Source organism: Phyllostomus discolor, chromosome X, assembly GCF_004126475.2.
Source record: "Phyllostomus discolor isolate MPI-MPIP mPhyDis1 chromosome X, mPhyDis1.pri.v3, whole genome shotgun sequence".
Classification (NCBI taxonomy): domain Eukaryota; kingdom Metazoa; phylum Chordata; class Mammalia; order Chiroptera; family Phyllostomidae; genus Phyllostomus; species Phyllostomus discolor.
In genome coordinates this window covers 57,984,318-57,997,072 of record NC_050198.1, presented here as the reverse complement: position 1 = coordinate 57,997,072, position 12,755 = coordinate 57,984,318, and the positions used below count along the sequence as shown (strand labels likewise).

At 45.1% G+C, this 12,755-nt stretch overlaps 2 protein-coding genes across 2 annotated transcripts; one reads left to right on the top strand and one right to left on the bottom strand.

Moving 5' to 3' along the window:
- Nucleotides 1-288: 288 nt before the first annotated feature.
- LOC114505001 (solute carrier family 25 member 53) lies at nt 289-9,519 on the bottom strand. Its single transcript, XM_036016305.1, has 3 exons — nt 9,428-9,519; nt 8,464-8,470; nt 289-2,824 (listed from the first exon to the last, which is right to left on the bottom strand). The coding sequence occupies exon 3, from the start codon at nt 2,791-2,793 to the stop codon at nt 1,873-1,875; it is 921 nt and encodes a 306-aa protein (XP_035872198.1). The 5' UTR covers nt 2,794-2,824; nt 8,464-8,470; nt 9,428-9,519; the 3' UTR covers nt 289-1,872.
- Nucleotides 9,520-9,649: 130 nt separating this feature from the next.
- On the top strand, nt 9,650-12,755 carry ZCCHC18 (zinc finger CCHC-type containing 18). Its single transcript, XM_028522726.2, is given in 11 exon segments — nt 9,650-9,891; nt 10,238-10,289; nt 11,028-11,266; nt 11,268-11,328; nt 11,330-11,503; nt 11,505-11,769; nt 11,772-11,903; nt 11,906-11,974; nt 11,977-12,068; nt 12,070-12,195; nt 12,197-12,755. Coding segments are annotated over 11 exon segments (1,554 nt in total). The 5' UTR covers nt 9,650-9,673; the 3' UTR covers nt 12,323-12,755.

Genomic DNA, 12,755 nt, shown 5'->3' with positions numbered 1-12,755 from the left:
CACCTATAGTGTTGTCTTCAATTTTTGTGATATTCAGTCAGGCATTCTCACTTCAAAGGATCTACAATCAATCAGGTCATTACAAATGACAAATTCAGTTCAGTAAGGATGTGCCAGTGGAGGTCATTATCATATCTATAAGGGGAAAACTGCAACATATGTCATCTTGGAAATTCTCAAAATTCCATTTGAAAAGAATGGGACAATTAAGCAATGTTTCTGTTGGTGAAATTTCAGTTTCTATAAGTGTTGCTAATGGCAAATGTCATCAATAACACAAACTGATCAAATATTCCAATTGAAAGTCATTTTATTATCATTATTATCAGCAGCAGCATCATTATCATTAGCACAAAACTAAATCCACTAATAAAACAAAATTACACCCCAAAAGTATGTGTCTTACAGACAGTGAGTCGTTAACATTATCTTCATGTACAAAAGACAGCACCCTGAAGATAATGACCATATCACAGCTTGATAATTAATTCAATAATTCTACTAACATTATTGAGCACCTAGGCACAAAAGGAGATTTTAAAATGTGTACAAGAATTCCTGCTTTTAAGGAGTTTTACAGTCTAGTAGGAGGTGTTGAAGAATACCAAGTACACAGGGCCACATGAGATCAGTGACATAATGGAATCAGCGCCATGTACAAAATGTTATCACAAGAGACTATGGTCACATTTGGTTGTGGGAAATCAGGAGAGGATACACAGTGAAGGTGGCATCTAAGCTGGGCTTTGAGGTTGTGGATTTTCGCAGAGTGGCATATGGAAAAGAGGCACTGGAGGCAAAGAGAATTAAGTATGGGTGAAAACATGGCCACAGGAACGTTTGTGACCTTTTAGGGGAAAAATCAACAGTTTGGCTGGTGTATGAAACCTAAGTAAGTGGGAGTGGTGTGATAAAATGCTGAAAGTTAAATGTGTACCATATTTTGAATGGCTCTGAACTACAGGTTAAGATTTCTGATCTTTCATCTATGTCACAGTAACTATATATCTACAGCAATAGAATATGAAATGATCTGTGAAGAGATATGGTCATTTCACTTCCAGATTTCTTAGGGAAACTAAAGTGGTTTCTAGGCAATGTCATTGCTTTGCAATAAAAAATGTCACAGTAGATAACCCCAAGCAATCTATAGTAATTTTTTTTCTATTTTACACGCAACTATATCTCTTCCCTCAAAGTCTATTATTTCTATCCATCTAGGGACCACAGCTGTACTCACTCTCACCTCCAGCCCACCAGTTCTTGTGGCACCTAATCACTTGAAGCAAGTCTAATTTAGGATTTCCAGCTCTAACTGCTACCCTAAAGCTAGGACCTACAACTGTGAGAAGTGAGAGTAGTGGTGGTGGTGTATGAATAATGCCATAAAAATGTAACCATATGAGAAGTCCTATGTAATCCCCATCCTAAGAGTCAAGCTTATTTATTTAAAATTAGAGTTTCTGGTCCTCCACTCAGTTTGGTGCAGAGGATAACTGTAAAAGTCCCAAAAACTCACAGTGCCTAATTAAAGTTTCCTCTTATTGTCAAAGAGGAAACTTCTTTTAACGTTTCCCCTTATTGTCAAAGAATTCCTTAAGGAATAACATTTCTTCTGGGTTACAAGTTCTTTAAAGGCCTCCTGGGTGTAAGGCTGTTGAAGCTGTGGATAGACAGGAGTGACCAAGGAATGCCAGCTGGGCTTTGTGTGTGCCCTACAAGCTGGTGGTTGGGAACTTCTCTAGTGCACTGACAGTTCAAAGATGCTAAAGAATAATTGTATTAGGTAACCAAGCCAAAGAAGTAAGCTATTTAAACAGACCCAAGAAGACAGAATAACAAAGTTGCCATGGCCACACTTCTTGCAGCTAGTCAGTCTTTCAGCTCTTCCCTGGAACAAGACTTCCTCTGAAGGAAGTCATGGATAGCAGTAGTGAGGCCCCATGTTACACTGGACCTTAGGATGACGAGGGAGCCTCCACGATAAATCAGGAACACCTTTCGGCCCCGAGTGTCCCACATGTCCCAGGCAGAGGCCCACAGGCTGGGCATGCTCTGCCAGCCAATATGGGACTGCATATTGGCAACCAGCACAATCAGAGGATAGAGAACTAAGCAGGTGATCGTTCCATTGACACTCCCAGACACCAAGGCAGGAACCCAGTGGGGTAGCCCTTGCTTTGCCAAGCCATCCTGGATAGGATCCTTGAAGGAGAAATACAGACCACTCCCCAGGCTGTTCCTGAGAAGAACGGGCCAGAAACCACGATAGTAGCCTAGTGACAGCCGCCCCCAAAGCCCATATGAGTTGAATTCCTTGAGAATGCTGAAGGTAGTAGGGAAGCGAGCTTGCATGCGACCATCCTGGAGCACATTTTGTACTCTTTCAAAGGGGCTGAGTGCCACAGCCTCCACAACACCAGACATGAGCCCCGCAGCCCAGCGGTGTCCCAGGGAGTGTGGACCATCAGGGGAGAGAGAGCACAGCAGGCTATCGTAAGTCCCAAACAGTAGAGTCCCTTGCAACGTCTTGGAGAGAAGAGGTGGGTAGATTCCCCGGTAGAAGTACTGGGGCCCTTCATGCCAAAGCTGTCGCAGAGCCTCCGACACTGCCATAGCATGGATCTGTTGCCGGAACACAACCTTGTAAATAGGAAAGGTCAGAAAAGTAGACATAAAATTGGAAATGGCCCCAAGGGCGTAGGCCTGGGAGTGCCAGATTTTCTTTCCAGGAGTTTCTGATTGTGTCCAGTGCTGAAGCTCATTCCCAGGAGAGTGGTTCTGTTCCCCCATGCTGGAGACAACTGGGTGCAGATGGAAGAAACTGGCAAGAGTTTGGGGGGGGGAGGGTGGGAAGAGGTTAGGCTGACCGTTATATCTGTTGGTGAGAATTTTCACTATTTAATTAGAAAGAGCCCCAAAAAGCTCAGTTTAAGGAAACAAGCCAGTCTTTGGGCCAGTTTCTGAGAAATAAGCACACTGTTAAGAAAAAACTAAAACAAAGACATTTAGTTTTTCTGGACAGAGTTACCTCTATAGTGTTTGGCTACACAGTAGAAGGTTAGAAGGTTTAAGATCGAAGAAAATAAAATTGGAAGAAAGGCTCCAAAACATGTTGCATTTAACTTCCACCAAATGAAAATTCACATTTGATAAATTGCTAGAATCATAAGTTACTATTCTCTTTCTGAAAAGCAGCACTATCTTGTTGAGGAAGAAAGACATTCAAAAGTTATAGTTCTGTACTTTCTCTAAAAATTGGCAAAAATTTGGGTAGTGGGGAGTCTCCCTCTATTTTCTTTCTGTAGATTCTTGCCAATGTTGTAACTATTTCATGGCAACACCCAACCCCCCCTCCCCAGAATAAGGAGCAGAGAGGGGAACTGTTTCTGGAAATTTAGTGTCAAAAGGCTCCATAGCTAGCAATTTCCAAGTCTAACCCTATAGACTTGTAGCTACATGACAGAGCACAGGTTCTCAGCCTTGATGCTATTTAGGCCAGATAATTCTTTATTTTAGTGCCTGTCCTCTGCATGATACAATATTTAGCAGTATCCTGGCCTCTACTTGCTGGGTGCCAGTAGCACCAATTGTGACCTACCCAGCCATGACAACCAAAAATATCTCCAGACATTGCCATATATCTCGGGGAGAGGACAGACAAAATTGCCCTTGGTTCAGAACCATTATACTAAAGAGAAGGAGCAGTACTCAAGAAGGAATTAATGCTCAGTGCAGATCTGAGAACCTGAGGGAGTTTGTCAGGAAGGAAGGAAGGGCTCTGCTGGGCTGAGAGGACAGGGTGTGCTGCAGTGGGAGATGGTGCGTGGGGGAAAGAAAGCATAGATGTATGAGGAGTAGAGGGGAGAAGGGAAGAGAGAGCAATGACCAGGCTAGGAACTCAACATCTAGATTGACAGGAAGCCTGGTAGGAACTGCGGACCCAGAGGATTCACACAGAACCCTTGGCTGTGTGGTCCTGAGGCGAGGGAGGTTCTGAGGCTCAAATTACGCTAGCAGTTGATGGCCTGCTCAATAGGGACAAAGGGATACCCTAGGCTGAGGCCCAGGGGGAGGGGGAGAAGCCAGGCACTGCAAGAAGCCTACTACAGCCTTCCCTGGGCTGCTGCACCCAGAATCTGCCTTGAAGGGCTCCTCCCTATGGAATCAACCCATCAGCCCTTTTTTCTGGCTTCTTGTTCCAGTTCCATCCATGATCCCACAAACTCATCATACAACCCCCACCCCAAGTCACACTCTAACACTGTCTGTCTCTTGGTGGAGGGGCACAGAGGCTCAGCCTCCCCTGCTGTGCCATCACCCCTCCCCCACCCCGCATTCCCTGTTTGCTTTAAGCCTCACCTCCTCACCCCCATGGCCAGAAGGAGACTAGGAGGGCCTTTCTGCCTGGGACCCTTTAGCTGAGAACTGACCTGGAGCAAAACTCCTTGCATCCTTCTGGGGCACTCCTGGGGCCCTGGCAGTCACCTCCATGTCTCCAGAGCCAAAAGGGACCCTTCCCCCACCCCCATCAGGAGGTAGCTCCACCCAGAGCCACAGGGGCCCCCAACATTCCCCAGCCATTCTCCCAGGGGATTTCTTCCCCAACTTTTACCTGCACCTAAGTAAGGATGGGTGGTGAGGGAAATGTCTGTACCCTCTTCTGTCTCAGAGTGCAATAATGTTCCACTTCCTCCTCACATTTTCCTGCGTGACTTATAAACATGTGTTGCCTAGCTGCATAAGGTAGGCTTACTTAGTAGGAAGCAAACTGGGCTAGGAATTGCCAGACTAGCACTAAGTGCCAGTCTGTTATCAACTTCCTGTGTGATATTTGGAAATTCATTTACATCTTGAAGCCTCCTCTGTCTGAGTTATAAAATGAACAAACAGGTGAAATGCTCTCTAAGCATCCTCATACTGAGCACATCAGGGGGTGACATGGGGGTATTTGGGCAAATATTTGACAGAGGAGTTAATTGCAATTTTTCATCCTTGATTTTTCTGCCTTTTTGCCAATCGTTTTCAGGGATTAAAGGTGAATAATTTAGAAATATCTTACCTTAAATATCTAGTTAGTCATTTTATAAATCTAATTTTTCCTGTGTAATGGGGGAGGGGAGGGTCCACTTTTCTCTGTTAAGATGTTAGTCTTTGGGGGCAGACAGACCTGAGACTGAATTCTGACTCCACACTTACTTAGTTGTGTCATCTGTCAAGACACTTCACTCAGTTTCTTTGGCTACGCATAGGTTTCTTTAGATACAAATAGGGACAATGGGTCTCCCTTAAAATGTTGTTGCAAAGATTAATAAAATCAAATGAGATACAGTGTTTGAACATCCATGGCATGGTGGCCTCAACAAACTAGGGGTGGGGGGCTGACTGTGGCAGGTTGGAGGAACTGAGCAAAAAAGAAAAAGAGAAAAATGCATGGACACGAACAACAGTGGTGCTTGCAGGGTTGGGTGGGAACTGGAGGGACTGAGCAAAAAGAAAAAAAATAAAAGTTTAAGTATTTTTCATTAAAAAAGTTAAAACAAAAAAAAGATGCTTCCTGACCTCACATCTGTCTCCACAGAGCAAAGATTCCTGCAGGATACTCCCAGGACAGCCAGATCCAGATGACATGGTATAGTGGAACCAATTCCATGTTCATCAGGAGTCAGGAAAGACCTTTCTTCTGTAAATGCCAAGGTGTTATTAAACAATCCCAGACAGCCTGGCTCCTTAAGATGAGCTCCAAAGTCAAGACCACAGGATGGGCCTGGAGAGCCTTGAGCTGTTATCTCCTGTACCCTATGATGTGCCTCCTGCATTTACAGCCTAGTAAAGTGAACCCAGGGTATTCCAGACTCCGCTGGGCAGACTAGCCCAGATGAATAGGCTGTGTGATCATCCCAGGATCCAACCCCACATATGCCCATTCATGCAGGGCATACCTGAGCCAGTCTTTTGGTTAGCTCACAAACATGTATGATTATCTACTAAATCACTGTGGGTAAATCACCATGGAGTTGGAGGTGAATAGGACTTGGTGCCTGCCCTCAAAAGCTTGGAAATCTAGTGGGGGAGACGGATCAATGATGAGATCATCTGTACTGGAAGGAAGGCAAAATAAAGTGTGTAATCAAGGTCAGAGCAGAAAGACAAGAGCAATGTATTCACCTGGGACACAGAGCAGCCCAAATTTTTCTCCAAGCAGGGGCATCTCTGACTCGATCTTTAACCAGTGAGCAGACTCTCATTAAGTAGAGGGATGAAACCAGACATTCTGGGCTGAGGAAGAGGCCTAAGAAACAGTGGCCTAAAAGCACAAGTGGTGCATGGCACTAGATGCAGGCTGTTGGAAGCAAACAGAGCTATGGCTGACAGAGAAGAGCCAATTTAGAATGAGGGTCAATATTTGTTTTTCCCACTGCAGTGCATTGTGGCCTACAGACACAGGCTCTGGATTCTGGTAGCTCTGGGTTTGAATTTTGCGACACCACTTCCCAGCTTTATGACCTTGGCCAAGTCTTCACCTCTTTGCACCTCAGTATCCTTATCTGTAAAATGACTGTCATGGAGGATACATGAGATGAAGTATATAAAATGCTTAGTTAGCATGGTACCTAGTATTTAAATTGCTCTATGTTACATTAGTAGTTTCACTTAAAAAAATGAGATCCCAGGAATAAACTACATTACAACAACTAAAGGCTGAAATCAGTCTAATGCACTGGGTCATCTTCAGAGGTCCATTTTTATTACCTGTTTGGAAGACAGCAGAGAATAGTTCATAGCTTTTGGAGTTTGGCAGCCCTGGGATGGAGTCCCAATACCTCTACTAACCACTTGTATGACCTTATATAACTTAACCTCCCTGAAATTGTTTCTGGATCTGCAAAATGGGATAACAATGCCTGTCTCAACAGGGTTGCTGAGAAGCGTAAATGAGATAACATATGGAAAGTTCCTGGCACAGAGGAGGCAGGCAGCCACGGGAACCTATTATTGTTTCAACTGAAACCTTTTATCCCCCAAACCTTTGGGCTTTTAAGTTTCCTTTGTTGAAATTGGAAAATGTGGTCACATTAGAGCCATAAATTGAAACACACTCCCCACACGAGGCCAGAGATAAGGAATGCTCTGTACCCAGTTGAAGCCAGATTAGCAAATCCTCCTCCCAGCCTTTCACAAACAGACCTTCACTTTGTTCTAATGGCCCTATGCAGGCACCTTTACACAATCCATTTCTTTAAATATTTTTGTCAGAGCTCTAAGATGTACTCTTTGTCCTATTTGATCCACTGCACTACATCTAACTGCAGATCAACTAATTTGGCAAGGAAGCCAATTTAAACATACAAGAATCTGCTGAGACCCTAGGTTAGATGTCATGGGATTGGGGAACAGAAGCAAGAGTCTGAAGGAAACCCAAGAGCTACTGTGCATTACCCCTGACTGTGTGAGGTGAACCTTCTACCTCCCACACCCTCCATTCTCCTCCCCTACTGTTCCATCCACAACAGAAAGTCCACAGGCTTCAGGTGGAAGGTGCGTCATCTCCAAATTGGACTGTTTACTTCAAGGAACTCCAAGTATTGTGATTGTAAATAAGAAGGCAGGAAGGAACAGGTGAAGTACCTCAGCAGGTTGATGATGAACCAACCCAGCATTCAACGGGCATACAATTGTTCATTTGCTTTCAAGTATCAAGAGTCTAGAACAGGACCCACAGGGGGCCTCCTAGCCACAGTTGACATAAGGGAAGTGAAGACCTGCTCTCCAAGAACTAGAAGTCATGGAAAATGGAGCAGGTTTCCCAGCCCCTGGCTTCATGACCCATTCACTCTGGACAGCCCTGCATGCTGTTTCCATGGAGTTGCTCCTTCTCTGGGGCCAGTGATAGCAAATACAGCAAAGGAGAGGTTCCCTCAAGAGCTCACAGAAGGGCAACCTAGCAACCTGTCCTGAAGCCAGGAAATGAAAGAGCTCTATCAGTGGCATAGAGCTGTGGTTGGGGGTTAGGTCAAATTGTGTTTCATTTCTCACACTTCTTTTTCAAGTTCAAGTTGAAAGAGGAAGCTGTTACAAAGAAAGATTGTAGGGGAGTGGTTCTGGACTCCCGACACATTTGAAAACCTACCAAGCTGTGGACTCAGAGTCCACAGAGTCCAAATTCTTTGCCAACAATTTTAGGAAGGGCCCTGGGTAAGAACCTCTGCTCTGGAGTTGCATCTCATGACAGATATGACGTGAACAGGTACATTGGCAGTAGTTCTACTTACTTATTGCCATCAGCATGAGGTGGTGTTTTTGACAGTGGTTCAAAAACTTCTCTACAACTCAGAATTCACAATAGCACCATTTAAAAATATAAATCACACTTCCCAACCCAGTCTTAGTAAATCTAAATCTCCCAGAGGTAGGTCTCAGAAATCTGCATTTATCACAAACTGTCCAAAATGATTCTGAGACAGCTAGACTTGTACACATACTTTGGTTAATAGCATGGGTTCTGGCATCAGATTTGGTCCAAATTTTGGCTTCACCTTGTAACTTCAGGTGTCATTTCACTCCTGAGCCTTATCTCTTTTTGGGTTATAAGCTGTAGAAATAATGTATTACTTTTGTAAATAAACTGGCAGCTTGTTGTAATGTAAAAAAAAAAACACTGTAAAAAAGTGTGGTTGAAAGACATAAAGAATGCCTCAGTTTCCTCTTAGATACAATGGGTACAGAAAAAAACTCCCCCCACCACTCTCCTTGCTGCCTCTTCATGCCCTCCCTCTATACTACCAGATCACCAAGACTACTGTTGGTATGGTTTGAGACCACCAATATAAAAAAGCTCTCTAGGCAGCTCAATAGAGCAAGTAGTATTTGAAGAACAACTGACTTGGGTGCAAAATAGAATGGTAGTTATTTGCTGTGTGATTCCAGGCATGATACCTAACTTCTTCGTGTCTGTTTTCTTATCAGTAAAATGGAGACAGTAATCCTCGCTCACTAATTCTATATCATTCCAAATGGGCCCTCCCATGTCCACTTTGGCTTTTCTCCACTAACCCTCAATCTGAGAGTAGAGAGAGTATTTACAAGACATAGCCTTTGAAATCAGACATGTCGACTTGGGCAGGAGCTCTACACTCCCTAACTGTGTGCCCTGGGCACTTAAGTCTCCTGTCTGTTAAATGGGCACGCCGCTACCTCCTTCTTAAGGCTGCTGAGAAGAATCAATGAATGTTTGAGCAAGCGAATTTGCACGCAGAAAGCGCTCAGTAAATGTTTTTCTCCATTTCCCCCATACAAAAGGTGAGGAACTGATATTGTTCACTTGATTTCTGTCCCACCTTGTGTTTAAGGCATCCAGGCACAAAGCACGAAGGAAAGTGAGGTAGAAGGGGAGGGGAGAAGGGAAGAGAGGGGAAAGGCAGCAAACTCACAAATCGGCCGGTTCCGTGCCTCCGAGCTGCACTTGACACCGTGCTGGCTCCCGCGCCTGTGTGCTGCAACCCCCGCCGGCTGGCTCCCCTCCTATGCTAGCAATGGGGCCCGAGGCTGCGCCGGGAGGCCGCCTCCGCGCCCGCTGATTGGTCGAGCCTCCGGGCTCATCATGCTCTTTTGTCTCAATGGGCAAAGGCTGAAAAATCGGCGGCTGTTGGGAAGGCCTAGCGGGTAGGCGGGGATGGACACCGCTGCTGTGGGAACTGTGAGGCCTCCACTTAGCTCCCCCTTGCTGGGCAGCCGTACGGAGCAGCATATTTTAGCATCCCCAAGTCACTTAGTGGCGAGGAAGACGTCATTTTCCCCTCCCTGCTTCCCTGCTCCAGGCCCTCGGAGACCGTATGGTGGCATCCACGGTGGTACACGCGGGACCATCCGTTGCCCCCTGGCCGAGTACAGGTACAGAAAGGGGCTGCGACTGCCCGGCGCGGAGAGAGGCCCAGGGCGGGAGACTCACCAGGACTGCAGGACTCCATGCCTGGTAAATAGAAAACTGAGCTAGGGGTAGCAGCTCTCTCTCCCATAGCTCGTCTGCTTTGAGGAAGGAGGTGGGGTGCCCCTGAATACTGCCTAAAGGGTAGGATTGGCTTGGATTGAAAAGGAGGGGTCTTGGGGTGGCATGATAAGGGGCTGGGTGGGAGGGGGATCGATAGCTATATGCCAAAACCCCTTTGCATCTCATCTCTTTCTGAGGAGGAATATGTGGGTGTGCATTTCCAACTCCTATTCCCTTTCTCCGTGACAGGCCATCAAGGCTGAATGTGAATTTGAATGCTGTGCAGCTGATTGCAGAGCTGGTAGGCTGATTATTTTCTTGGGTAAATGTACTGGAGGGGTCGCTTCCGCTTGTATTCATAACATGGGAGAGAAAATTTTCCATCTGGCTACAGAGGAGGTTGGAGGGGGAGAATGAGATGAGGGAATGAGGCAGCTTCTGACTCTTCCCTGTGAGGATTCCACCTTGACTGCCTGAGGGCTGGAATATTCAACTCCTGTGGCTAAAGTTCGACTTACCCTAGAAGCGAGCTTTCACATACACCGAGGGCACCTGTTACAGAGGCTGGACACGGAAAAAAAAAGGTGTACACTTGTTTTGGAGCTCAGGTAAGAATATGAAAAATAGTGGGCAAACTTTGAGAAGGCCCTATAGTTGAAACCTGAGACCAAGAGCTTAATGTAGATCTTATTGGTTACCACAAATCTGTAAGACTTAGACTATTGCACTCTATTCTAAGACCTCAGTTCAGATCCACACACTATTTTACCTGGAATTAGAAGCTACAGTTTGCCCACCTTCCTCCCTCCTGGAGGACTGGTAGGAGGGGATGTATGTGGCTGTGAAAAGCATCCTTGCTAGCAAGGGATACCTGCTAGCTCCATAAGGTTGTAATTGACAGTTTCCTGCAGGGTAATTTTAGGGCAGTGGGAAAACATAAAATGTACTGCAGGGCATTCAGGAAGGTCAAGAAAGCTGCTATAGGCTGTTTCCCTGAGGTCTACTACCTTACTGACATCTTACCCCCTTTTCTTTACAGTTCCTATTGAGATACAAAGAATGCAGAGACCAGGAACATTGCTTTAGGGATTCCTCCCATAGACTAGGATTTTCTGAAAAGCCGGAGCATCTTGTCATATATAGACTATCATTAATCATCATTGCATGCATGGGTAATAGCTGGTGGCTGAACACACCCTTGCTGACTTGGGCCCATTCCATGTTGATGTCCTTAGGGAGCAGTCTTGGTCTTCTAAGGGTTAACATGGCAGAAGGAAACAAAGTTTTTTTCAAGAAGGTAAGAAACCTTTGAAAACTAGCTAATCCAAGTCAGTGGGGTCCCTGCCAGATTGGAATATGTCTGAGGAGGAAAAACTCAAATGCCTGATGAAAACACTTAGAAGCCCTGCTTGGGAGGTTATGCATTTGCTTCAGGCAGCCAACCCCAGCCTAAGTGTGGCAGATTTCATGCAGGCAATGAAATTGGTGTCTGGGGAGTCTGAAAGCAGTGTAACTGACTGCTCATGGTAAATTTTTAAATACCCTACAAGAACAAGGGGAGAAAACCTCCCTTTATGTGATCCGTTTAGAGATGCAACTCCAGAACACTATTCAGGCAGGGATCATAGCTGAGAAAGATGCAAACCAGACTAGCCTGCACCAGTTCCTTATAGGGGCTGAACTGAATGGGGACCTGCACTACAGGCTGAAGCATCTCCTCAGGATGTATGCAAATAGTCAGGAACATCTTTTCAACTTCCTGGCATTAATCAAGATAGTAAGGGAGAGGAGGATTGGGATGATAATTTCATGAAGCAAAAAGAGGTCAGGAGATCTGAGCTAATCATGGAGAGTGCAGCAAGCCATGTGGCATTTCAGGGCATGCAACCAATTGTGATCAACAGTGCTGACTGGAATTAATAAAGCTAGATGATATCCTCAATGACTCAGATGAGGATGTGATCCTAGTGGACCCTCCACTTCCATCCAAGATGACCCTCCCCTCAGAGACAGGGCCATACCTTAGGATCAAACACTGGTTATTGATTCCCCCAACAGTTCCCAGGTTCAATCTCCCAGGTTCCATCAGTGGTGGTTCTGGGTATAAGAATGACGATCCTGGGGATATGCATAGGAGCAGAAAGCAAAGATACACAAGCTGCTCTTCATACTATGGCATGGATGGTCACTCCAAGGAAACCTGTGACAAACTTGTTAGAGAAACAAGCCCAGGTATTTGAGAACCTGATTATCACCTTTCATGAGCTGACACATACAGAGGAAGGGTCAAAAGAGGTCTCTGGTGAACACAGTGGCCCCTCTGAGCCACAGTAAGGTACTAGACACAGCCCTATGTAAACCCTTTGAACCCTTATATTCAAAGACTGATGATGACAAAAATAGATGGGGGTAAGCTTCTATCTGCATTAATTAATCCACAAAGTGGTTTTCTTTGGTGAAGAAGAGGTCTTAGATACCAGCAAAGTGGCAGGTATGGCCTGACCTCTGTCCCTGCTCCCTCTGTCTCCCTAAGGGTCTATTCTCTGTGTGTCTATTTCCTTGCAGACTTGATTCATTTTATGAAGTAGGTATAACTCTTTATTAAACCTCCCAAAATATAGAAAAATAGAAAAAATAAGTACAAATTACCTGACACTCTTCACTCATATAACTATTATCAGCCCTTTGCTGAATGTCCTTCTAGATATTTCCTTATACCTGAGTACCCAGATAGATATCATGTACAAATAAAAGAGATACAATATAA